Source organism: Corythoichthys intestinalis, chromosome 2 (genome assembly GCF_030265065.1).
Source record: "Corythoichthys intestinalis isolate RoL2023-P3 chromosome 2, ASM3026506v1, whole genome shotgun sequence".
NCBI classification, from domain to species: Eukaryota; Metazoa; Chordata; class Actinopteri; order Syngnathiformes; family Syngnathidae; genus Corythoichthys; species Corythoichthys intestinalis.
In genome coordinates this window covers 56,364,476-56,392,172 of record NC_080396.1, presented here as the reverse complement: position 1 = coordinate 56,392,172, position 27,697 = coordinate 56,364,476, and the positions used below count along the sequence as shown (strand labels likewise).

Sequence of the window (27,697 nt, the reverse complement as noted above, 5' to 3'; positions counted from 1 at the left end):
TCGAATTGCAGCAGTCAATCTCGGTCTCCTCTCCGGGTCTCTCGGAATACGGTAAAACTTCAAGTCTCTCCGTCTATCTTCTCTGTTTTTGCAACCGACCGCCACACACGACTTCACCATTTTGATTATTAATGTTAACGAGCAGAAAAACACGCCATAATAGGAGGAATTTACGGAGCGCTAATGCATTAACATGACGAGTATACGGACAACATGGCGCGGGGGCGTGGCTGTGACGTCACGTGAGTAGGGTCTATAGCTAGTCATAATCAGAGACAGGTGAGACAGCAGGAAGGGTGAGTGGTGGAAACAGGAGGTTGAGCTTTCAAAATAAAGCAGGAAGAGACAACAATATCCCAAGACATGACAACCCACACCCAGGCGTGACAGCTTTTTGAAGTGTGTTTGGTTCATTGTCCTGCTGGAAGATCAATGACATCTGAGGGAGACCCAGCTTTCTCACACTGGGTCTTACATTATGCTGCAAAATTTGTTGGTAGTTTTTAGACCTCATAATGCCATGCACACGGACAAGAAGTCCAGTGCCAGAGGCAGCAAAGCAACCCCAAAACATCAGGGAACCTCCGCCATGTTTGACTCTGGGGACCGTGTTCTTTTCTTGAAGGCCTCGTTTTTTTCCCTGTGAACTCTATGTTTATGGTTTTTCCCAAAAAGCACTCCTTTTGTCTCAGCTGACCAGAGAACATTTTTCCAAAACGTTTTTGGCCTTCTCAAGTGAATTTTGGCAAACTCCTGCCTGGCTTTTTTATATCTCTGGGTCAGAAGTGGGGTCTTCCTGGTTATCCTACGATAGAGTCCCTTTTCATTTAGACGCCGACGGATAGTATGGGTTGATACTGTTTTACCCTCGGACTGCAGGACAGCTTGAACTTGTTTGAATGTTAGACAAGGTTCTTTATCCACCATCCGCACAATCTTTCGTTGAAATCTCTCATCAATTTTTCTTTTCCGTCCACATCTAGGGAGGTTAGCCACAGTGCCGTGGGCTTTACACTTATTGATGACACTACGCACGGTAGACACAGGAACATTCAGGTCTTTGGAGATGGACTTTTAGTCTTGAGATTGCCCATGCTTCCTCACAATTTTCCTCCTCAGGTCCTCAGACAGTTCTTTTGTCTTCTTTCTTTTCTCCATGCTTAACGTGGTACACACAAGGACACAGTGTCAGGAATGAGCGGACAGGCAGGTGGTGTGGACCCAAATGCAGGGAAACAAAAAAGGCAGCAAGGCAGTGAACTCAAAAAACGTTTTAATAATAACTAACAAAAATCACAAAGTTTAAACAAAAGGACTATGGATCAACAAAACTTACGTAAACGGATGGACAGGTACGCGAGGGCTTGGACGGGTCTTGACTTTGGCAAGGACAGACATAGACAATGACGCAACCAGGAGTGACAAGAAACTGGGTCATTATATACGCAGACAAGGGGTAACGAGACGAGGAACAGCTGGGTAACACAGGTGGATGTAGATTGCAGGATACACTGGGAGAACACACACAGGTGAGAGCAATGGGTAATCACAGGGACAAGTCACACTAGGAGAAACCAACACAAAACCTAACAGTACCCCCCCCTCAAAGGACGGATCCCAGACGTCCTGAAGAAACAAAAAGTCAGAAGGTTGCTCAGAGGAGGGAGCAACACCAGCCCGTCAGGGCCAGTCAGGCGGGCGTCCAGGACGCCAGACATGGGTTGACCGCAAGGGTCGATCTGGAGGGCGTCCAGGGCGCCAGACGTTGGGCGACCGCACGGGCCGATCAGGTGGGCGTCCCAGACGAGGCAGTGGCAGTGCAGCATCGTCGGGGCGAGGGCCAGGAACTTAGGCGTCTGCTGGCGGGACAGCAGCGGTGTCGTCTGCTGGCGGGACAGCAGCGGAGTCGTCTGCTGGCGGGACAGCAGCGGAGTCGTCTGCTGGCGGGACAGCAGCGGAGTCGTCTGCTGGCGGGACAGCAGCGGAGTCGTCTGCTGGCGGGACAGCAGCGGAGTCGTCTGCTGGCGGGACAGCAGCGGAGTCGCAGGAGTCTGCTGGCGGGACAGCAGCGGAGTCGCAGGAGTCTGCTGGCGGGACAGCAGCGGAGTCGCAGGAGTCTGCTGGCGGGACAGCAGCGGAGTCGCAGGAGACTGCTGGCGGGACAGCAGCGGAGTCGCAGGAGACTGCTGGCGGGACAGCAGCGGAGTCGCAGGAGACTGCTGGCGGAACAGCAGCGGAGTCGCAGGAGACTGCTGGCGGGAGAACAAGACTGCGGGGAGTCAGCGCGGGAGGCACTTGACTGCGGGGAGTCGGCGCGGGAGGCACTTGACTGCGGGGAGTCGGCGCGGGAGGCACTTGACTGCGGGGAGTCGGCGCGGGAGGCACTTGACTGCGGGGAGTCGGCGCGGGTGGCATTTGACTGCGGGGAGTCGGCGCGGGTGGCATTTGACTGCGGGGAGTCGGCGCGTGTGGCATTTGACTGCGGGGAGTCGGCGCGGGAGCCACTTGACTGCGTGGAGCCGGCGCGGGAGGAACTTGACTGCGTGGAGCCGGCGCGGGAGGGAGGAACTTGACTGCGTGGAGCCGGCGCGGGAGGAACTTGACTGCGTGGAGCCGGCGCGGGAGGAACTTGACTGCGTGGAGCCGGCGCGGGAGGAACTTGACTGCGGGGAGCCGGCGCGGGTCCATGCCGTCGGCGTGGACGAGCACGCTGAGGCTTCCGGACGATGTTCTGTGGCAGACTGGGTGGCACATTACATGGTGAAGGAGGGTAGTAGGAACCACGGCCCTTACCTGGGCGCCCCCGCTGGCCACCACGCGGAGGTCCAGTGTAGCTAGCCAAACGGGAACCCAGGTAAGGGTCCAGGGAAAAAGGCTGGGAAGGGGACGTGGTATGACCGAGGCGTGACAAAAGCTGAGAGGGTGAAGAATAGGGCATGGCATCAAAATCTGGGTAGGAGTCGGTGTCAGAAAGAAAATCATATGAACTGTGATATTCTTCAAAATCAGAAAAATCGGAATCTAAAAAAATGTGGCGAGGCAGAACATAATCAGGGGAACGGGCGGATGAACGTCGGCGTGCACGCCGGTGCCGGATCTTTCCCGCTGGGTCCACAAGTGGTTGCGTCATTATGTCAGGAATGAGCGGACAGGCAGGTGGTGTGGACCCAAATGCAGGGAAACAAAAAAGGCAGCAAGGCAGTGAACTCAAAAAACGTTTTAATAATAACTAACAAAAATCACAAAGTTTAAACAAAAGGACTATGGATCAACAAAACTTACGTAAACGGATGGACAGGTACGCGAGGGCTTGGACGGGTCTTGACTTTGGCAAGGACAGACATAGACAATGACGCAACCAGGAGTGACAAGAAACTGGGTCATTATATACGCAGACAAGGGGTAACGAGACGAGGAACAGCTGGGTAACACAGGTGGATGTAGATTGCAGGATACACTGGGAGAACACGCACAGGTGAGAGCAATGGGTAATCACAGGGACGAGTCACACTAGGAGAAACCAACACAAAACCTAACACACAGGACAGAGGTTGAGTCAACATTAATTTATTTTAACTGGTTGCAAGTGTGATTTAATTATTGCCACCACCTGTTATATGCCACAGGTAAGTAACAGGTATTGTTAATTACACAAATTAGTGAACTATCACATTATTTTTCAAAGGGTGCCAATACGTTTGTCCTGCCCATTTTTGGAGTCTTGTGTAAAATGATAATGATTTAATTTTTTTCCCCCATTCTCTTTTGTGTTTTTTCATTGCAAGCAAAATAAATGAAGATATTACTACCAAAGCATTTGTAATTGCAATCATTTTCTGGGAGAAATTGAGCATTATCTGACAGAATTGCAGGGGTGCCAATACTTTAGGCCAGTAGTGTAGGTATCCGTGGTGCCATTTCATTACACAATACTATTTGCAACTTGTCCTGCGATTGACGGGCAATCATATATTATATATAGGGTGACCCCCAAAAAAAGTTTACACTGCCATAATACAACTTAAATGCCATGTTTATTCAGTTTAGAATTAGAATTTAATCACAAATTATACATTATTGTAAAGAACATGTACAGTACACTCTATTTTTCAATGTGTCCTCCCTTAAGTGTCACAACAGCCTCCAGGCGCCTGCGGAACGCTTCTTTATGTAGGATGCTGTCATCTTTTCCCAAGATCTAACAATGGACCTCTCCAAGGCTGCCACAGACGTTTGTGGCTTCTTACAGGCACTGTCCTCCACAGTTGCCCATATGCTATAATCCAGGGGATTGAGATCTGGACTCGGGGTGGCCACATATCACCTTGTCAATCAACTTTTTGGTCGGCACAGATCGTCACTTCCAGACCCAGGTTTTCGTGAGGCTGTTCCAGTATCTTTCAGCTTCTTTTTAACTTTGTAGACTGCACATCTGGATATTCTCAGATTTGCTGCAATCTCAGTAGGTGTCAGACCAGCACGCAGCAATTCAGGTACAGCTAAAGTTTTCTTCATTTTCAGCAGAAGCACAGGAATTGTAGAGACGAGAAATTACCAGCTGCATTGAGTGACCTTAATGCATCACTTAAGCATGACAACCTATTTAGATATCTTTCAATGGCTTTTAAACAAGCAGTCAACTGAGTGTAAACTTTTTTTTGGGTCACCCTGTATATCGTCAGCTGGGATTGGAATGAACGAGAAGTGGTGAACCCATTCACAGGAAAAAGCGAAAAAACAAAACAAAACAGATATATAGGGGAGCTGGTGCAACAACTAAAAGTGAATGTATTTAACAAGAACCCATTCAAAAAATTTACAACATGAACCCAAGAACAAAGTGGTAAACACTAATTTAAACACAAAACCAAGCAAGAACAACACGAGGTATTGACAATGACGTAACAAGGACCGAACTAACACCGGAAGCATAAATACAGGGACATGGGTTAATGAGACGAGATCGCGCTGGTGATCATGAAAGTTAGAGGGGAAGCTGATTGGCAGACACACAAGGAGTAGGCAACAACATGTGACATAAACTGGTAATCACAAGGACAAGACAAGACCACATTAAGAGCTAAGGAACAGAACCAAACCAAAACATACTAAAGCAGGGTTCTCCAAACTAGTCCTCAAGGGCCACTGTGGGCCCTGGCTTTTGTTCCAACAAGTTTCTGCTAAAACAAGCATCAACTGACTGCAATCAATTGATTACACTTGTAAGACACCAGATTGGTGAAAAGGTGTCATCTTGTTTGGTTGAAATGAAATCCTGTGCTCACTGTGGCCCTCCGTCGAATAGCCTGACCTGCATGAAACAAACACATACTGTGACACCTCATGATGAAAAGCAAACAAAAACCATTTTTTCCTTTTGGGCCAAAAAGTACTCATATATCTACTCTAAAAACTAACAAAAACTAACTGAATTAAAAAAAAAAAATCAGATTGTCAAAATGAAGTAGAAACTAGCTATAACTGAAATGGTAAATTCCAACTATTGTAACGTCTTAGCATATCAATGGACCTATCGCCAATCAAAACATTTTTTTCTAACTTTAAAATTGCAAAAACCTGATGATTAAACACAATTCCAACACCAGGTTCCCTGAAAGATTGAGGAGAGGATTTTTTGGTGCTCTTTTCAAGGCCTAAAACAAAGCTCGCCAAATGCAAGCTATGGATAAAGCTCTGTCATTGACACCATAAACAATTGAATGTCTAGACAATCACCAAGGACACTTGGTGCTCGATCAAAGGCAAATTACTGATCGATTTCTTAAAGACAAACAAACAAACAAAACATTTATAGCATGTGGTAGAAACTTAAACTTAACTATTAACGTTATTTTGCTAACATTTGACTGCCTACTTGTTTACTAAACTGTCCCTACAAGAATAGAATCATATATAACTAATCTAAACTGTAAAGATCCAAGCACCGAAAGACCTAAGTAAACACCACAAACATTCTATAAAGAAAGGAATATGAACTTGCGCTTGGTCACGGACGCACACGAAGGAAAGTTCCTACACACACCTAAAATGTGGCTGCGGACAACTCGACTGCACGCCGATCTCTCACTGTTAATGCCTTGAGCATTTTTTTATGCCGTATTCATGTTGCAAATGTATGTTTATGATGTAAGTTGTATAGTTAGCACATCTGGATAATATTGAGAATCCAACTGAACATAAAAGACTGCTTATTCATTGCCACAAAAAGCTTCGGGAGCAAAATCTGACAGAACACATGACATAGCATTACTAACTAGCTAACGTTATAGCATATAGATATAATGGTTTCCTCTCTGTAAAGTGTAATACCACTGACATACCGCTCCTCTGTCTACTGCAACCCTCTCTGTCTGCTTCTAGACGAACTTCATTATTAAAAAAAAAAAAAAAAAACAGTTCTATTGCCAGATGTGGAAGTGCAAATTCAGAAATTTGAACTCCTGCCGTCATCCATAAATTGCTCGTTCACTCAGTCACTGTCACTGAAAGAATTTGACAGCTTTCCAAGGGGTGTGGCTTAGCGATAGGTCCATTGCACATATGTCATTCCAAAGCACCTTTGCACTACTCTTATATGGCTAAATTGCTCTCTTGAACTTATCTTGTATTTCTGTGTTAAATTGTAATTGTACTGTTGCTAACGTTGTGGTTTGTTTGATATCTACAAACTGGAGACAAATTCTATGCATGTTTCTAACTTACTCAGCCAATAAATTTGATTCTGATTCATAGCAGCACCGCCCAGGTTTTGTCTTTATTATCTTACTGCTTATTTGTAACCACCATCTTTCTAACATGTTATCACCATGCTAGTTCACTTCCCAATGTTGCTTCTATGTTTTTTTTTTTTTGCTAATTGTCCACAATTTTGATGACAAATGATAACCAACATTGCTTGAATGTAATCTCCATGCTGGCTTGCTGTCACACTGATGCTTGCATGTGTGAAAACGTTAACAGTCAAAACCATGTAACTAAATAGTTTTTGCCATGTTGCAAAGTTTTATAACCATGGTACAAAAATTATTTTTGCCAAGGGGCTGGTGTATTATTGCCATGCTGTTGCTGCTGCTGAATACTGGTGTCATATTGCCACATGACTGCAATATTTTCCTTTCGTGCTGGCACGCTCATTCTTCTGTTTGCTAACTGGTTACAGAAAAACTGTCTGCGTTGCCAGAATATTGCTCATACGTTGTTGTGCTTCTGCCAACTTTGCGGTGCTGACATGTTGCCGGCAATTGAATTCCTCTCACGTTTTTCTGGCAGGTTTCTACAATACACTTGTTGCCAATATTGCTGAAACGTTATTTTCACATGGCTGTTGTGCCCTGCATTTTTACCTCTGGTATTACATGTTGTTGATCACGATTAATCTCAGATAGTAACATGATGGGACTTCATTCTAAGTCACCCGAATGAATTTTTGGCATTTTAAGAAAGGTTGTAGGTTAGAGATTTTGGCAGAGATGATGATAAAATATTTAAATCTATATGCAAAGGACGGCACTGTTTATTTTGAAGCACAAAGTGCTGTTCATGCAAAATACAGTGATAGTGTAAACTACTTTTATCTTCCAGTGAAATCATTCATTTTGTCTGAAAGTCATGTAGCAGATGGTACCTTGTCCGAAAGTGATACACACAAACACACACATCCACAATACAGTCATACACAAACGCACACTCAGTTTGCTTGTGAAGTAGGTCAGGAGGGCAGTGTCGAACATCACTTGTGCAAGCAGCTTAGCACACCCACAAATAGGAGACACATACAGTAGGTTCAAGAAATGGTAGTGTTGTGTGCGTGTGTGGCTTGTGCATGTGTGACAGCAAAAGTTGCATTCATGAGATGAGTGACACTTGATGTTCTGTAGCTCCAGAAGGCCACATTTATATTGAAATAAATATTATTGTATATTATTTAGACTGATGTCAATAATAGCCTTTTCATTGGAGATCATGCACTGCCTACATGCAGTCGATTGTCACATTGCCGCTATGATATAGTGTTATGTGATGGTGCATGTTGTTTTCATGGTCTCATGCTGTTTCACTTTTACTTTGTAAAATTGTCATGGGAGCCCCTTCTTATGTAGTATCGCCGTGCCATGTTGTCATGGTTTTGTATTGTAAAAATGAAGCAGCATATTGCGGGTTGTCATTGTGATTGTGGAGTCATGTTGTCATGCTTTTGCATTTATTATATGTTTTATTTTGTCACTTTTTTTGATGATGGCCCTTTGTCTCACCTTGATGAAGCCTAAATAACATGAAACACATATACCTGTGAGAAAAGGTGCATTTGAGGGATCAGGGGCTGTAATTTTGCGGCACAGCTTGATGGCAAAATAAGTGGGAAAGCTCCAATTGTGCTGGGCAAAAATTCACAGACAGCGCGTTGAATTGTTATGCAGTTGAAGGGGCGGGAAAGAAGACAGGAGTTCTAGGTGACGTCACTCTACCCCATTTTAAGCCCGCACACAAAAAAAACGGATTCAGAGATACAACACCCAATTGTTCTCAGCTTGTGCACGTTTTTAGCATTTATCTTCAAACATATTCAATGCATCGAAACAAGTCATCAATATCACTCAAGTATCCCTTTAAAATACACATCCATTCTTTTTGTCTTATCCTCTTCCTCACTAGCGTTGCAGATGAACTGGGATCTAGCCCAGATAACCTCTGGCTGAAGGCAAATCAGCCTTAATCCTGGACTGGTCATTGGTAAATGCCCGGGATCATAAAGAAAAAACAATGGATTGGTCGTGACTTGCAAGTCACTGTTAGGCCATACTCATACTTGGTACACGAAAAATTAATTTTACGGAAAGTTTTTCAAAAAATATAATAAAATTAAAAAATATATATATTAATCATACCAGTGATAATAAGTATTGTAATAGATGATTCCTATTTGCAGCATTACAATAATGTACAGTGGGGAAAAAATAAGTATTTAGTCAACCACCAATTCTGCAAGTTCTCCTACTTGAAAAGATTAGAGAGGCCTGTAATTGTCAACATGGGTAAACCTTAACCATGACAGACAGAATGTGGGGGGGAAAAAATCACATTGTGTGATTTTTAAAGAATTTATTTCCAAATTAGAGTGGAAAATAAGATTTTGGTCACCTACAAACAAGCAAGATTTCTGGCTGTCAAAGAGGTCTAACTTTTTCTAATGAGGTCTAACGACGCTCCACTCGTTACCTGTATTAATGGCACCTGTTATAACTCCTTATCGGTATAGAAGACACCTGTCCACAATCTCAGTCAGTCACACGCCAAACTCCACTATGGCCAAGACCAAAGAGCTGTCGAAGGACACCAGAGACAAAATTGTAGACCTGCACCAGGCTGGGAAGACTGAATCTGCAATAGCTAAAATGCTTGGTTTAAAGAAATCAACTGTGGTAATTATTAGAAAATGGAAGACATACAAAACCACTGATAATCTCCCTCGATATGGGGCTCCATGCAAGCGCTCACCCCGTGGCGTCAAAATGATAACAAGAACGGTGAGCAAAAATCCCAGAACCACACGGAGGGACCTAGTGAATGACCTACAGAGAGCTGGGACCACAGTAACAAAGGCTACTATCAGTAACACAATGCGCCGTCAGGGACTCAAATCCTGCACGTCCAGATGTGTCCCCCTGCTGAAGCCAGTACACGTCCAGGCCCGTCTGCGATTCGCTAGGGAGCATTTGGATGAACCAGAAGAGGACTGGGAGAATGTGTTATGGTCAGATGAAACCAAAATAGAACTTTTTTGGTAGAAACACAGGTTCTCGTGTTTGGAGGAGAAAGAATACTGAATTGCATCCGAAGAACACCATCCCCACTGTGAAGCATGGGGGTGGAAACATCATGCTTTGGGGCTGTTTTTCTGCAAACGGACTAGGACAACTGATCTGAGTAAAGGAAAGAATGAATGGGGCCATGTATCGAGAGATTTTGAGTGAACATCTCCTTCCATCAGCAAGAGCATTGAAGATGAGACGTGGCTGGGTCTTTCAGCATGACAATGATCCCAAACACAGAGCCAGGGCAACAAAGGAGTGGCTTCGTAAGAAGCATTTCAAGGTCCTGGAGTGGCCTAGCCAGTCTCCAGATCTCAACCCCATAGAAAATCTGTGGAGGGAGTTGAAAGTCCGTGTTTGCCCAACAACAGCCCCAAAACATCACTGCTCTAGAGGAGATCTGTATGGAGGAATGGGCCATAATACCAGCAACAGTGTGTGAAAAGCTTGTGAAGAGTTACAGAAAACGTTTGGCCTCCGTTATTGCCAACAAAGGGTACATAACAAAGTATTGAGATGAACTTTTGGTATTGACCAAATATTTATCTTCCACCATGATTAGCAAATACATTCTTTAAAAATAAAACAATGTGGTTTTCTGTTTTTTTTTTTCACATTCTGTCTCTCATGGTTGAGGTATACCCATGTGGACAATTACATACCTCTCTAATATTTTCAAGTGGGAGAACTTGCACAATTAGTGGTTGACTAAATACTTATTTGCCCCACTGTAACTACTGTGTTGTCTGTCTTATTTTTCTAATAAGCAAATGAGACGTGAGAATCATGCTCAAACCTTTAATGAACAGTGTTGTTTTCACTCTGCCAGTCGCGCAATGTAGCGTACACTTCATTATATATTACATCCCGTGGCCCCATGCATGCTGTGTAATGCATTTCTAATTTCTAACACCACAACTACATTTAACTAAAAATGTAAACAAGCGAAATGTACACACCACAATGTGCTACACAATACTCATGTACTGTATATGAAACAAAATAATATAACTTACAAGCAATGCTTTATCAAGGCACAAACAGCGAGATGAAATAGCAAGCAATGGCTGCCAAAGTTAGCTCGTCTTTTAGCACTCCATGTTTGCTATGAGCTCGAGTAGTCATGTGATACCGCCTGTATAATGAGCCTAACAAACGAAGGACACTTAAGTGCCACCAAGGCGTGACAAAGCATTACAAATAAAGTGAGACAATCAGAGGAAATTACAGCAAATTTAATGTGGTGTTTTTAGTAAAGCTTGGAAGGAATTAGGCATACACCCCTGCAATTCTGTCAGATAATGCTCAATTTCTCCCAGAAAATGATTGCATTTACAAATGTTTTGGTAGTAATATCTTCATTTTTTTTTTTGCTTGCACTGAAAAAACACAAAAGAGAATGGAAGAAAAAAAAAAAAAAATCATTATTATTTTACACAAAACTCCAAAGTTGGGCCAGACAAAAGTATTGGCACCCTTTGAAAAATCATTTGATGCTTCTCTAATTTGTGTGATTAACAGCACCTGTTGCACATAGCAGGTGGTGGCAATAACTAAATCACACTTGCAGCCAGTCAAAATGGATTATTGTTGACTCAACCTCTGTCCTGTGTCCTTGTTTGTACCACATTGAGCATGGAGAAAAGAAAGGAGACCAAAGAACTGTCTGAGGACCCGAGAAGGAAAATTGTGAGGAAGCATGGGCAATCTCAAGACTAAAAGTCCATCTCCAAAGACCTTAATGTTCCTGTGTCTACCGTGCGCAGTGTCATCAATAAGTGTAAAGCCCATGGCACTGTGCCTAACCTCCCTTGATGTGGACACAAAAGAAAAATTGACGAGAGATTTCAACGAAAGATTGTGCGGCTGGTGGATAAAGAACCTCGACTAACAGCGAAACAAGTTCAAGCTGTCCTGCAGTCTGATGGTACAACAGTGACAACCCGTACTATCTGTCAAAATGATAGGGGATTCTATGGTAGGACACCAAAAGACCCCGCTTCTGACCCAGAGACATAAAAAAGCCCGGTTGGAGGTTGACAAAACTTACTTGCGAAAGCCAAAAATGTTTGGAAGAATGCTCCGGTCAGATGAGACAAAAGTAGAGCTTTTCGGGAAAAGGCATCAACATAGAGTTTACAGGAAAAAAACGAGGCCTTCAAAGAAAAGAACACGCTCCCCATAGTCAAACATGGTGGAGGTTCCCTGCTGTTTTGGGGTTGCTTTTCTTCCTCTGGCACTGGACTGCTTGACCATGTACATGGCATTATGAAGTCTGAAGACTACCAACACATTTTGCAGCGTAATGTAGGGGCGAGTGTGAGAAAGCTGGGTTTCCCTCAGAGGTCATGGGTCTTCCAGCAGGACAATGACCCAAAACACACTTCAAAAAGCACTAGAAAATGGTTTGAGAGAATGCACTGGAGAGTACTAAAGTGGCCAGCAATGAGTCCAGACCTGAATCCCATAGAACACCTGTGGAGAGATCTGAAAATGGCAGTTTGGAGAAGGCATCATTCAAATGTCAGAGACCTGGACCAATTGGCCAAAGAGGAATGGTCTATAATTCCAGCAGAGTGTTGTAAGAATCTCATTGATGGATACTGGAAGTCGTTGTTCGCAGTTATTTTGTCTAAAGGTTGTGCTTCCAAGTATTACGTTTTTTTGAGGGGAGTTTTGTGTAAAATGATGATTTAATTTTTTTTCATTCTCTTTTGTGTTTTTTCATTGCAGGCAAAATCAATGAAGATATTACTACCAAAGCATTTGTAATTGCAATAATTTTCTGGGAGAAATTGAGCATTATCTGACAGAATATATATATATATATATATATATATATATATATGTATAGTACACACCTCACAAGTAGAGTCTTGTAGTCACTCCGACTCAATAATTATAATATTTTGTCATAATCCGAAGATACCTGTACCTAGTCCTTACAAATGCAAGATCTCTGGACAACTCGCTACTACAGAAATTTATCATTGCTTTGAAATAAAGTTCCAAGTCTGCAGCTAAAGCACCCTTTCTTTGTTTCATTTCAAATCCATTGTGGTGGTGTTTAAAGCAAAAAGATGATGATTTTGTCATATAAGATAAAGATGAAGTTATTTAATAATACCTAACCTATTTTAAATTAGATAGGCCTAACAGTAACCACCAAACAAAAATATCATACAACGCATGTGTACTGAAATAATCCTGTCCCAATTCAGTTAAAGTTGTACTTACTGAGTGTGAACCATTTAACCCCTCCCCCAGAAATTACAAATTATACTGAAGTCTATTCTTTTGTGTTTTTTTAAATTGCTTCTCATGATAAAAGTTTTCTTAGGAGCTGTATCTATGATTCCTCTTAATTCACGACATACGCATAGACTTCTCAATGTTCAATGTCAGATTGCATAGAGACATTACATACAATGTACTGGTCGCAGGTCAATATCTTGGTACACATAGCCAAACAATGGACAATGAACCTAAAATGCATGTTCTGTGGAAGGAATAGCTAATTTTACAATGTCTTTTGTTTGATACGTTAACAGTGATAGACAAGAAGTTTCTTTGTTTGTTACGTACCATCCCGCTCCTTGGCCCTATTGACTATGAGTGTGGATGAGGGAAGAGGAGAGAGCTGGTGGGGGTGTAGGGGGTTCTGTTGCCATGGCGATGCCAAGCAGGCAAGGGTGTGGCACGGTGGACCCACTGAGCGCCTGCCGGCAGCTCGTGCTGCTTCTTAGTGAGATAATCCATTGTAATCCCGAGCTGGCGTTGGGGGTTAGGGGCAGGACTGACGGGGGGCTGAGGAGGGGGGGAGGCGCCATTCCTTCCCGGTACTCATCTCCCGGGATGTGCAGAGGTAGAGGCGGAGAGGAGGGGGGAGCAGTGAAGGAATTAGCATCTGTTAACACTCTCACCCCCTCCAAGGGGGGCCGGGGGGCAGGGGGAAGCCTCAAATGAAGCATGATGGACGGATGACCCAATCGAGCATCCCCCTCACATCATCCACGCACATATTCCTATATCCTTCACATCTTCTGTGTCCCTCTCCGTTTCCCTTCTTTTCATTTCCCTCATTATTTCTTCCACCACCCCGCTTTCCTTTTGCACCTTGCATCCATCCCCCTCATCCCTACGTTGCTCCATTCTCCTCTCCTTCCTATTCCATTCGTCCCTCCAATCTTCACTTAGTTGTAGCCCTCCATCATTTTGCACTGCATTCATCCTGATCTCTTACATTTTCACACCTTAACCACATTCCTTCCTCCATCCCTTAAAATCTCACTTGGTCTTGCATCCATCCTTCTCATTCCTACATCCCTCCATTCTTCTCTCTCCCCTTTGCCTGCGTTTATCTTTATATTTTCCCCCTCATATTTTCTTTCTTCTCTTCATTTCTCCATCCTTGCTTTCATCCCTTTCTCCTACCCACATCTCTTCTCTTTCTGTCACCACTTCATCTGTGATTTGCCATTTCTCTGAATTCCTCCTGTAAAAATGTTAGCACTCCCCTTTTAATGTGATGCTGCATTCATGGCCTTTCGGGTGATGTGGCAAGGGCAATGCTGATATTTTAAGAAATGTGTTGTCTGTCATTTTAAATTCAAGGATCTCTAGTGTGCAGATGCTTAGATCTGGAGGTCACCACAATGTCCGCCCCTGTGATGGCATGACGCACACACATGCTAGCGTGCTCAGAGGGCGAGGTCATATGATGTGCTCGCCATTCAATCACACAGAGCGTCCTATTCACCCACACACATACATATATAGACAGACAACACACAACACACACACGTCATATTGTGCTGCTGAGAGGCCAAGACTCCAGTTGTAAATCACTGTGTGTGTGTGCAATTGTGTAGTGGGGTTTTCCAGATGAAAATTTTTCATCATGTGAGTGTCCATGTAGTGACTAACCCCCTATTATATTCACAGTTAAATATTTCAGTTTTCATTTGGTTCTTTGGGACGTACATTCGACTGTTACCGAAAACTCAACTGCATGTGTTGTTTTTTTCCTCTTTTTGCCACAAGATGCCACTAAAGCCCTGTTAGAAGAGGAAAGTAGAACGGTAATTGTGTCAAGAAAGCATGGTAAACAATGCATCTCAACTAAAATTAGTGTTGTACGATAATAGACCAAAAAAAAAAAAACTCAGTAACTCACCTTCTCCTAATGAAGACGCTAAATCCACTGCTTGTCCCAAAATGTCAGCTCCTAGGAGTGTGTCATTTTCTGTATTTAACCATATTTTCTCTATTATGGTAGTTTTAAGAAATTCCTTTTTATTATTATTGTTATTATTTGCATATTTAGATTAGTCTTTCACATGGAGATCATTTATACTAAAACGTGACCATTGCTTTAAAAGCCATCTTCTGCAGGTAAGTCAACAAATTGTGGCAAAGACCATGCTGAGTATTAGCTGTTGTGACACTTTCATGTGTGCGCAATGGTTGTGCAAGGAGAAACCAGGACCATGGCATGTGTTTGATTGAGTGTGTATCATAAAATATGAGTTGACGGTGGAACGCATACATGTGAAGGCCATTGAAAACACTGCAACCTCCCATTTTATCACATTAGGAAACAGTCATCCATTGGAAATAAGGGTGGGGTTAGTAATTTTTGCCTGCTTCCACCTCTGAGACCATAACCTCTGTTTGAGGTTGTGATATTTCCTTAATGTTGGGGGGGCTGGGGGGGAGGGGGGATAGCTCCCACAACTGCCAACCACCTCCTTGCCAATTGCGCTTGGATGCATCAAATACATATCTCTTTATTGGGAAATAGAAAATGTATGTCTTTATAATTAGCAATTTAGTTAATTGCTAAAAACGTTAATTGAATTAATGTTTTGTGTGACATTTTAAGTCCTCACTCAGGGCCGCTTTAAAAAGAGCACGACAGGTGTTCTTTGGATGAAGTTGTGTGCATGCACTGGCGCCACCGCCTGGTCACAGAGTGTCACATCCTTTCTCCTACGTGTAAAGTACTGTATTGGGTACCATCCCATAGCAAAAATTTGCTACTCATCTGTTGCTTAATCTCGTCTCGTGAGACGAATTTGATCATCTCAAATTTATCTCATTCTTTGTTTATTTGTTTCTGAGTTTGTGCTCCTTAGGAGCAAGTGATGAGTCAAAATGAGCAAAGGAGATTGATTTGAGAAAGCCGGATTTGAGCAATATTTGAGAAGAGAAATTCTCTTGATTAAAAATGGATTTAGACTTGTACAGCACCTTTCAGGCACTCAGAGCGCTTTGACACTATATCCTCATCTACCTGTTGGGGACGCAACAATGTGGGGTCAGGGTCTTGCTCAAGGATACTTAGATGAATTCATCAGGACAGAGAGTTGAACTCACAACCTCTGAGTTGGGGAACAACTTCTCTACCACTGAGCCACGCACGGGCTCAGATGCTCTGTGCTCGATGTGACGCGGCACATCAATGGAAAGCAACTTCAGAAAGAGCGTGTAGCAACGACGAAGAAAATTGATTATATTTTGGTTCATTTAATAATTTATATATTTCTTTGATATTTAAAAAAAACCCTTCCAAATTGCAGACATGTTGCCTGTGAGCCAATAGTTATGCCTGTTTTGATTACATCATCAAGCAAGAGGACTAAGGTTCATCACACTATTTTGTGGTAAACTTTCGGTCTTCGAAACCAAAAACTGATCATGCATTTGTAGCGATCGATAGTTTTCGGCGGCAAATTTTCGGTCACATCGCTACTTTTTACATTGAACAAGATAACCCAAATGAACCAGATGTTATTTAATTATTTGACCAATTATAATATTTTCTCGGATTTTGGCATGAGATGAATTAAGATGTGATTGGACAGGTCAAAGCAGACACAACTCTTTTTTGCAATGAAAGAATTTTGAAAACCCAAAATGAGCAATTTCAGACTGGAAGGAGATCAAATTGAGAAAAATTTGTGACTGGCACAACGTAAGGTTGCTCCACGAGATCAGTAAATGAGGCAGCTTTGAGGCAAGTTGAAGAAATAAAATACTTTGCTCATCCATATTTTTTACTGAGACATTACTGAGATCGTGACTCCAAGTAAGGAGATAAAATTTAGACGCATTTGAGATCGACACAAGTACTCATAGTTGTCTCTTGGTGAGATCTTGAGACAACTGTGAGACTTTATTGAAAAATGCCAGTAGAACTATTCTCAAGACCTTCTCATGTAATGCTCACTATGAGACTTACTTCTCATGAGACAAATATGAGAAAACTGAGAAAACCACTCTGGTCTCGATTATTGCTGATTCATTTCTCAGTGATTTAAATGAGACATGAACAAGATCTCATCTTCAATTTTGCTTTGCTATGGGATGTGACAACCAGGAAGTTGATGAGAAAGGCACACTGTTTAGGGGTGGCAGATGTTTTACAGCCGCCATCAATTCCTAATTTTTTAAACCAACCGTATTATAATTGTTATCTGGGAAACGAGAAAATACATATTCCTACATATACAGACTTACAGGTTATACAACCACCCGTCAAGACACACAAAAACACACATTACAGTAGATAAACTTTAAATAAAAGTGAAATAGAGTTAATAGAGCACAATATTTGTATCTACTTGTCCCAATATTAATGAGTTTTGGAGGCTGTGGAACAGGCAATTGTGAAGCTGGGAGATAAATGGGTTGCACTGATGCGTTACCATACTTGATTGGTAGAAAAAAAAAACTTATTATATGTATATAAATTTAATCAAAGAAATAATACAGGTACAGAAATTTGGGCACACCAACAGAAAAAAAAAAAGAATGTTCAATAGAGCTTCCTTTTGCCAAAGTAACACCTCCAGTTCAATGAGGTTTGATAGCTGCCATACATGGATTGTTCGCTCCAGATCTTCCCACGAATTTTCGACAATATTCAGGCCTTGAAACTGGGGTGGCCTTCCTAGAACATAGTACTCGTTCTTTTGTATGAATGTCAGTGTTGATTTTCAGCTACTGTATGTTGTGGGTTGTTGTATTGTTGAAATTCCCTGTACCAGAACTGGCCATACAGCCCCACAGCATGATGGATCTGTTACTAAATTAACAAAATTCTTATGATGCAGCATAGACATCATTACTAGGCTATGAAGTCTATGGATGCAGTACTCTTTCATGACCATGCATCACTCTTGTTATCACGAAATAACTAAATCTTTGTTTCATCTGTCAGCTTATCCAAATACTGTATACTTTTTCATACCTCAAACGAGTCTATTTGTGGCATGTGTGCAGAAAAGGCTTCTACCACATCACAATCCTGAACAGCCAAATGCTCATTGTGCAAAATGCGCTGAATTGTAGAACGATGCACAGTATAATAACAATAATTAGTACACATGTGATAGTTACTCATCTGTATTATTACTGATCTGTATATATATACTGTATATATATATATATATATATTGGTGTTATTATGATGACTGCAACTATTATTATTATTATCGATGTAATCATTATGATTAGTGCAGTTGTTGTAGGGAAGTGACTGCATTCCAATGGAATTTTTGGAGTGAAATGCGGGTGGGACCCAAAAAAAAGCTCGGCTTCTTCCCACTCCTTTTTGAGCTACACATGTATGTATTGTTAATATTTCTGTTATAATCATCATTACTGTTTTATTTTTTTCCATTCTTTTTGTTTTTCTGTTGTTGTTTTTCAATCAACAGTGACACCATCTGCAGCAAAATGATCATTCACACCATCTACCAACTTGGCATTTCTATTTTTCTTGCCCTGCCACTTCAGGCCATAAAAGAAATGGTGTTTGTGGTCTTTCTCATTTTGTTACTCAAGGTAAAAACTGAACGCTGAAATGTCAGAGATTGCTTTTTGTAGCCTTGCCTCAAACCGTGATGTTGACAATGTTTTCATCCAGGCCTTTTGAGAGCTCTTTTGAGGCCTCAATGTTGCCACTCTTCACTGGATATTCGAACACACCATGCAATTGGCAACCTTAAATTAATTTTCTCATAATTGCATGCTGCTTTCTATGAGGTTTGAAGGCTTTATAATCTCACATACAAATGTTTATTTCAAATTAACCAGTGATGATGAATCACAGGTATACAAATCACCAAAATGAGAAGAGTGTTCAATTTTTTTTGACGACATGTGTGTATTATATATATATATACACATATTATATATACACGCACGCACACACACACACACACACACACACACACACACACACACACACACACACACACACACACACACACAACCGCGCACACACACACACACACACAACCGCGCACACACACGCATAACTACTAGTAGATAGTACAGTATAGTACATATGTACTTTATACTGTACTATATATACGTATAAATTTATTAATTTTTCCACCCTTCCCCCATCATCATCTCGCAACCTCCTCCCCAGTCAGCCGTGACACCCCTCTCTTCCAAGCTACCCTCCCACCCCCGCATGACCTCTTTCTCTTGCTAGTTCCTCTGCCTCCCTTGCCCCCCCACCCCAGCAGTCCATCTTTAGTCTCCATATCCCTTCCTCCTTCCTGCATCCTTTCGTTACCATTTTGAGACAAAATTATGCATCCTTCATCTCTTATGGTCCAACATACTGTAGACGCGTCGTCGTCCAATAACAATTCATTTTGTGCTCGCTGTGTAATGAAAACCAATAAGTGACTGTTCTTTTTATTGTACTAATGAGAGTACTACTAATATGATGTGTAAGGGTCATGTGCCAGATGCCAAGAGGAGTACTCAGAACATTACTAGTACATTCTTGGATACTTCAAATATACTGTAACAGTGCAATTACTAGTAGAAGTAGTAATTAGTTTTCAATATGTACGTATGACTAAATAGCAAAAGTTGCAGCGCTATTCCAATTGTATGGTACTTGCATATTTGTTAATATGTACGTATGACTAAATAGCAAAAGTTGCAGCGCTATTCCAATTGTATGGTACTTGCATATTTGTTAAAGTACTAGCCATCTTTTATCGCCATACATTCCTTCTCTAGCCATCATGCCACTTATTTTTCTATCACTCAGCTGTCATCTGTTGTTATCCATTTGTCCTTTTCTTCAGTGGTCCACTCTTCACATCCGTCATCCCTTCATCCATCTCTTACTAGCATCCATTGACATTCCATTCATCCACCACGAAGGCTTTACAGTATGCCCATTAAAGTGCATTATGGCGGTGGTATAAAAAAGAACAGGGTGTGGGATGAGTGATGGAATGTAACAGGATGTGGATGCTGTTGTCTAATTGAATAGCAGATAATATATAGCAGATGTGTGTATGTATGTATCTATGTGCATAGTATACCTATGCCAGGGGTCGCGTTAACCGAATATTTTCCGTCGTTGACCGGTTTTTTAAAACGGTGATGGAAAAAACTGAAGTCCATCCGTCATTTTGACAGGTTGCAATTCACACCCCAGACCACAGGGTGGCGAGTGAGCATATTAATTAGCTATTGTCTCTCTTGATGCATGACGTCGTTGGCCTTACTCGGAAAAATGTCAAGGCAACTGAGTGTTTGCCTGGCACGGCCAGACTGTTCTCCCTGTATTTTTCAAACACTGAGAGAAAAGTCTGGGACACAGCCTCTCGAGTAGGTACAAAATCAATCAACATATCAGATTTGTTTATTTGCGTGACGTGTTCTTCATGAGCAACGTCACTCTTGTGCGCCGAAAGTAGTCTCTACATCAACACGGATGGCGACGGGAGAGCTGAGAATATGTTCCAATCCGCGGTAAATTCAGTTTTAAATGAGCTAAAACACATCGACACGAGTCATTGACAACAGTCTGTCTCGCACTAGCCATGTTGAATAAACTCCGTTCTCCTCGTATGTTTACTTCCGCACGCAAGTCCCTCGTCCTGCCCTTGTCGCTTTGCTAACGGCGCGTCTGCCCGTCGCTGATTGGTGCACTCCGCTGTCTGTTTGCCTCTTGTTAAGCTTGTTCGGACGGAATATTAATTAAAAATGAATGAAAACTAAATACTATTGAACATGTAATTATTATCATTTTTAAAATGTAAGTGACGGGTAAAAATAGATTATGACCGGATTTTTATGACACTGTCAGTCAAAATGACAGACAACGAAAAAGTCTAGCACAACCTCTGACCTATGCATACATACCTATGTAAGTACAGGTATGCATGCATGCATGCACATAGTATACTGCATAAACTAACCCTACCCCCCCAAAATTTAAAGGAAACACACTATGGTTTGGCTATACATATATATAAACTGGACAGCTCCAGGGCCCGACAACATTCATGCTTACTGGCTTAAGAAGCTAACTGCACTACATGAACGCCTAGCAGCACAAATGAACCAGCTGCTGAAGTCCGGGACTCATCCAGAGTGGCTAACCAAAGGTCGGACAGTTCTCATCATGAAGGACCCCTAGAAGGGAACAGTACCATCACACTTCTGGCCTACCACCTGCCTCAGCACCACATGGAAGCTCCTATCAGGCATCATAGCGGCTAAAATGAGCAGGCACCTGGAGCAATACATGCACAGGTACAACGTATAACAGCTTTGCCCTACCAGTAATTAGATACCCTGCTGGCATCGTATCCTGGCCACTGGAGGAGATGCAAGCTACTGACATCAAGACAAGGAAGCTCCTTACAATGCATGGAGGGTTTCACCCTAAATCCAGCATCCTGAGGCTTTACACAAAGCGGAAGAGAAAGCCGAGGAATAGTGAGCATCAGAGCAACTATCCAGGAGGAAACTACATCCCTCCAAGAGTACATCATGAAAATGGCCCCCAGTGATGACCTGCTCGGTGAATGCCTCAGGCAACAGAAGCCCAGTAAGAGGAGGACCCTGAGGAGCTATCATGGAAGGACAAGCCCCTGCATGGTATGAAGCACCGATAAATTGAGGGGGTAGCTGACATGGGATAAACATACCAGTGGCTGGAAAAGGTCGAACTGAAAGACAGGACGGAGGCACTGATCATGGCAGCACAAGAACAGGCCCTAAACACAAGATCAATAGAGGCCTGGGTCTATCACACCAGACAGGACCCCAGGTGCAGGCTATGCAAAGAGGCCCCTGAAAGAGTCCAGCACATCACAGCACGGTGTAAGATGCTGGCAGGCAAGGCATACATGGAACGACATAACCAGGTAGTATGCATAGTTTACAGGAACATCTGTGCCGAGTATGGACTGGATACCCCAGAGTCAAGGTGGGCAACACCTCCAAAGGTGGTCGAGAACAACCGAGCCAAGATCCTGTGGACTTCCAGATCCAGACAGACAAACTGGTGATGGCCAACCAGCCTGACATAGTGGTGGTGGATAAACATCAGAAGACAGCAGTAATGATAGATGTAGCAATCCCGAGCGATAGCAACATCAGAAAAAAAGAACGCGAAAAGCTAGAGAAATATAAAGGGTTGAAGGAAGAGTTGGAGAAAATGTGGGGAGTGAAGGCAACAGCGGTACCAGTAGTGTTCAGGACACTATGGGCAGTAACCCCCAAGCTGGGTGGATGTCTCCAACAGACACCAGGAACAACGTCCGACGTCTCCGTTCAGAAGAGCGCAATCCTAGGGACAGCTAAGATCCTGCGCAGAACCCTCAAGTTCCCAGGCCTCTGGTAGAGGACGAGACGCCGATTTTTTATTTTTCCATAAAATAGACTGGTTCAAAAAAATAAACTTTGGAAAATTGATTCTCCACAAGGTTATATTAATTCATTTCCTAGATAATAATAAGTACACAAAATTTCACGTTCATAGTCCTTTAATTGGTGTCCGCGCCAAAGCCCTCAAGTTGTCCACTAGTGACCGCTCTCTCGACGTTGCCCCCAGAGTGAGGGATAACTAATAAACTACCAACTAAGTAAAGCAAAATGAAAACAGAAATACGCGTTTTGACATTGTTTACTCCTCCAACAACAGCGCGACCTTCGTCGGAGTTCCAGTAAGGGTGGGACAAAATATGGAAACGGTGATATATCGTTAAGCTTTGCCTCCCAAAAGTTTATCGATACACTCATGCCAAGAATAGAGATATCGTTTTAACGAGATGTCAATGTTTAAAAAACACAACAATAAGGACCCAACAAGTTGCTACCAAAATCTTCAACCATAATAGTGTTTCGGTTAACTCTATGGCTGCCATTGAGGGTGCTCGAAGCCCAATCATTTAAAACCGAGAATGGCGAATGAACGTTCGTTCATTCGAAACCAGAGCATGCACAGTCACTCTTTCCCATTTTTGGAGTATTTACAGGTCACTTTCTGTTCATTTTAGAGCATTTGCAGGTCACTTCCTATTACGTTTGAGTCACTGCCTATGCATTCCTGGGTCACTTCGTGTTGATTTTGGGTTACAGAACAGTAAGTGACCCAGGAATGCTTTCCTGGGTCACAAAATGTCCCACGAGCAACATGAAGTGACCCAAAATAAAAAGGTGACCTCGTTGCCTGGCATTGGCTGCCACTGATGGCCATAGAAGTAGGAGGGGCCCATTTGAAAAGGGCAGGGGTTCATTCACTGCCACCCTCTCAGTTAAAATTTATTGGTTGTGATAAATGTACAGCAGAAGGATGAAGAAAGCTTGTTTTTCTGTTTATTAGCTGTTTTGTAGAATGTCCTAGAAGGATTTCCTAACCAATGTATCGATAATTGTTGTATCGCCATATCGTGAGATCGTTATCGTGAGCTTTGTATTGCAAATCGTATCGTATCATAAGGTACCAAGGGGTTCCCACCCCTAAGTTCCAGACAGTTTGCGCAGTATTCACTTTTTTGATGACAGAACAGCCTTTGTGGGGGTTCCATGCAGTCTGGCAGCTTCCCGCAATGAAGCATTCGATGGATCGCAAAGGGTTTGGAGATATCTCAAGGCTTCCCCATGTGTGGGAACACCTGAGGGGGAGAACTTGTCCAGAGGGCTACCAATCAGCCACTACTTCGGATCACTTTGTCGGTTCATTGTGGGAATGCAGAAGGGAAAAACAATCATGTAGGGCGCGGACAGTAATAGTCTTAATTGATCTGGCTTCCTGATGTCTGCTGCAAACATTTTTAGACACTGTAATAAGACTGGTCTTTCCGTGTCTCCCACTGTATTAAAAGTCAAACCCAAAAGCCAAACACTAGATACGCTTCCTCATATTTCCTCGTCTTAGCTCTTCATATCTCCAGTGCGCTTTGCTATATGCTCTTGTTTGGTTCAAAAATACTGCGCACACTCTGAAAATGAGAGCGCCCCTGCCACCCACTTTATTCTAGTACGGCAAAAAAGTATGTTCCCCGAGGTCACTTGTGCCACCATCGGCATCCCTCTGCGCCCCCCCAACATATCTCATCCACGTAATTACCGTAGTTTTTACACTTATGCAAAGTTATTTTAGAACAGGTACAGGTAAAGGCCATCCGCATTAACAAACATTAAATTCTTCAGCATTTTAGACACTTTCATGTTTCGGAAACTTTGTGGGAACAGTGTGTTGAGAACCCATTCATGTTCCAACATGATAAAGACATGGATTACACATTTTTATATGGATGAACTTAACTGCCATGTAGAATCCTGACATCAACCTGACAGAACACTTTTGGTATGCATTTACTGCAGAAACTGTGAGCAGGGCCTTTCATTCCAACATAGTGTGTGGCCTCGCAAATTGTTTCTAAAAGAATGATTAAACAATCCACATAAATACACTCCTAAACCTAGCAGAAAGCTTTCCAGAATAGTTGAGACTGTTCTAGCTATAATAGACGGGCTGACATCATACTAAAACTTTACATAAAGAATGCGATGTCACTTAAAATTATAAGTGAGTCAAGGAGGTGAGCAAATGCTTTAAATTGTATCAGTCTGTGGCCTGAAAAACAGTGGTGTGACTTGCAAAACGGGGCATATCATCCTAGATGTATCTAGCAATGATTCAAGATGGGGCTTGGTTGAGGTTAGTGTGGGGGCATGACTTGTAAGACACGGGCATGGTTGAGGTGAGGGTTATGAATCAGGCTAGCTATAGACCATGCCACGCAGCCATTGTGACCTCACGCACGTGACGCCAATCAAACCTTCTTTAAAAAAGGGCCAGACAGAGCCTTCTCAATATTTTAGGCATTATAGTGTGGTAAAATGATATCATGTGTTGGTAGATCTATGTCTATCACAGATCACAGAATGCTTCCACCTGCTGGAAATGTGTGATTATCTTGAAGTAATGCACACTCCAGGGAAAAAATAATGTAAATTAAAGAAACAAATGATTTATGTCAAACTTCACTCAAAACACTACCAATAACTTATTTCCCTTTCTTTCTTTACAGACGATTCATCGTCCGAGAGCGGCAGCGGTCTTCCCACCCTCACCCCTCCATCCTCCTCTGCCGCTGCCGTTGTCAGGGAAGTTGAGGTTGTCAATGGGAATTGTGGCCCCCTCCCGCTGGACTTCAGCACGCCCACATCCTCATCCTCTGAAGACCATCAACCTATGAACCTGAGCGACCCGTCCCCTCAGAGACCGCCTCTGGGAACCCCCCACTTGCCCGTCACTGTGTCAGCGGCGGCGGCAGCCCTGCTCGGCGCCTTGCATCCTAATGTACCCGAGGAGCTGCGCAGGAAGTACCCGCTGGCCGCCAAATCTCCACTGGCTCCTCATCCCGCTCTGCCTGTGTCAAACTCTTACACACATGGAAGTGAACTGCGACTGGATCGTGACTATGGCGGCAAGGTGAGCAACCGGCAATGTTTCCCGACCTAAGAAGAAGAAAGTTAATCCAAAGCACTCATTTTACATTATAATATGTTCCCACTACCTGACAAAAAATCTTAAAGGGTATATACAGTGTGTAAAAGTAAGTAAAACCCCCAAAGAGTTGATAATAAAATGGTACCTTTACTTTGTCTTTCCAGCACTCATTTTCTTAGGACCCACAATTACAAATAAAGGCATTTTTTGTCTGCCTGTCTCCTTCATGACCGGTGGCTGGACTAATGTGTCTGCTTGCATATAACTGTTTGAACAGATGAATGTGGCACACACAAGCGTCAGGAAATTGCACCCAAGGATGAACCACACTTGTAGAGCTCCCCGATTCTCTCTCCGATTTTCTGGCCGATTTCTTTTGATTTTCCCATGATTGCAAACAAGGAAGAAAAATGTTTTAGTTGTGGCCTTAAATACATCCCTAGGAGTGCCGTCAATTAACTCGGCTTGTCAGTTAACCTATCAGGAGCTTCCAAAGCCATGACTTGTACTCCCCATGTTCCAGAAAGGGCAGCTGAAGAGCTTTTCAGATTTCATTCTTGAGCGTTTTACTCCGTTAAATTGTATTAAATGCATAATTTGCTGTCTCAAAACTAAAAAAAAAAAATATATATATATATATATATATATATATACATATATTTAATTGACTGTGTAGTTTTTTAATTACTGCCATGGCAACACCTTAGCAATGTAGGATGCGCCTCGCCGCCGGCTGCTACCTGATGACGTTAATACCTGAGGACCCTGCCAGCACTCTAATTCGAAAGTATAGCTATCCTCACAATATGTTGCAAACATTTACTGGGTTTTACTCGCGAGATTTGTCATGCCATCTCGATGTGTAGCGATGAATTGCTCACACGAAGGCTCGAGACTCTATTAGTGGCCCAAAAAAACTTGCAAAGTTTTGGACCGCTTTTGTGAGAGTGAAGCAGAAGAACCTCTCCCCGGTTCAGAGAGAAATCACGATGTTAGATGCCTACCACTCTTTCCTGAAGTGTCGAGCTCCCAACCAGCGTAATCACCAACATCTGCTGTGGCGAGTAAGTCATCATTTGACGCCTCAGGTTCAAACATGTAGGGATTAATTGTAGATAATCTTTCCTGGGACCCTTTGCCACCGTAAGCATCACGAAAGAGCGATCCTTAATGGTTACCTTTGGTGGAAATATCACTGATATCATTGCTGCTGCTGTGCTCGCTGTGGATAGTCTTCGTTTGTGTTCAGAAATTTACGTCACACTTCTGGATTTGGGAACGGACGATTAAAGGAGTGCACCAAAAAAAAAAAAAAAAAACCTCAATTATCCTCGCAGTTATGTGTTAAAATGCCTTCGTTGTTTTGACGAACTTGTACAAAGTTTATATTCGTAAAATTACACAGAAATCCGAAAAGCTCTTCAGCTGCCTCTTAAAGACATTTTACTTTTTGTATACTCATGTAAATTTTTGACCTCAAAGAAAATAAGATACAACTCTCAGAAATTCTCACTCTCATGACTGTGGTATTTAACAAAATTTAATAATTTCGCTAATCCTGACTAACCTTAATGTAGTGCGCATGCATTTGTGTTGAATACTGATTCAATAAGGTATTACTATAATATAGGGCTGCAGCTATCGATTATTTTAGTAGTTTATCAATAGATGAACTAGTTAGTTCGAATAAGCGAGTAATCGGATAAGGAACATGAAAAATTAAAATACCTGAGCTGAGCCTCATACGGTAAGAAAAAAAATTATCTATGTACAACAAAAGAACAATTGGCTAAATCAAAGTCCGCTAGCTTAAATGCTATTAAAATGCAAATGTTTTTTTCCCCCCACAATGCTCTTAACAAATGGTTCGGACACACATTCCTACAAAAAACTGCTAAATATACCTGTAAACTAAATAACGAATGCATTAAAAAAAAAAAACATTAGCTCAAACAAAAACTTGGTTGGTCTTAACATGGAGCAGCTGGATTCAGCCACGTGAAATGAGGCAGACTAGAGGGCAGTGTATCCACCCAAATCAGTAAAACTAGATGCAAACACTTTCAAAATATAT

The 27,697-nt window shown here is 42.4% G+C and overlaps 1 protein-coding gene across 1 annotated transcript in view; it reads left to right on the top strand.

Moving 5' to 3' along the window:
* Positions 1-27,697, top strand: part of LOC130904922 (nucleolar protein 4-like) — an 89,827-nt gene that overhangs the window by 49,652 nt on the left and 12,478 nt on the right. The window contains exon 3 of the mRNA XM_057818038.1: positions 25,202-25,605. Coding sequence (XP_057674021.1) covers positions 25,202-25,605 — 404 coding nt within the window. The remainder of the gene's footprint in view (positions 1-25,201; positions 25,606-27,697) is intronic.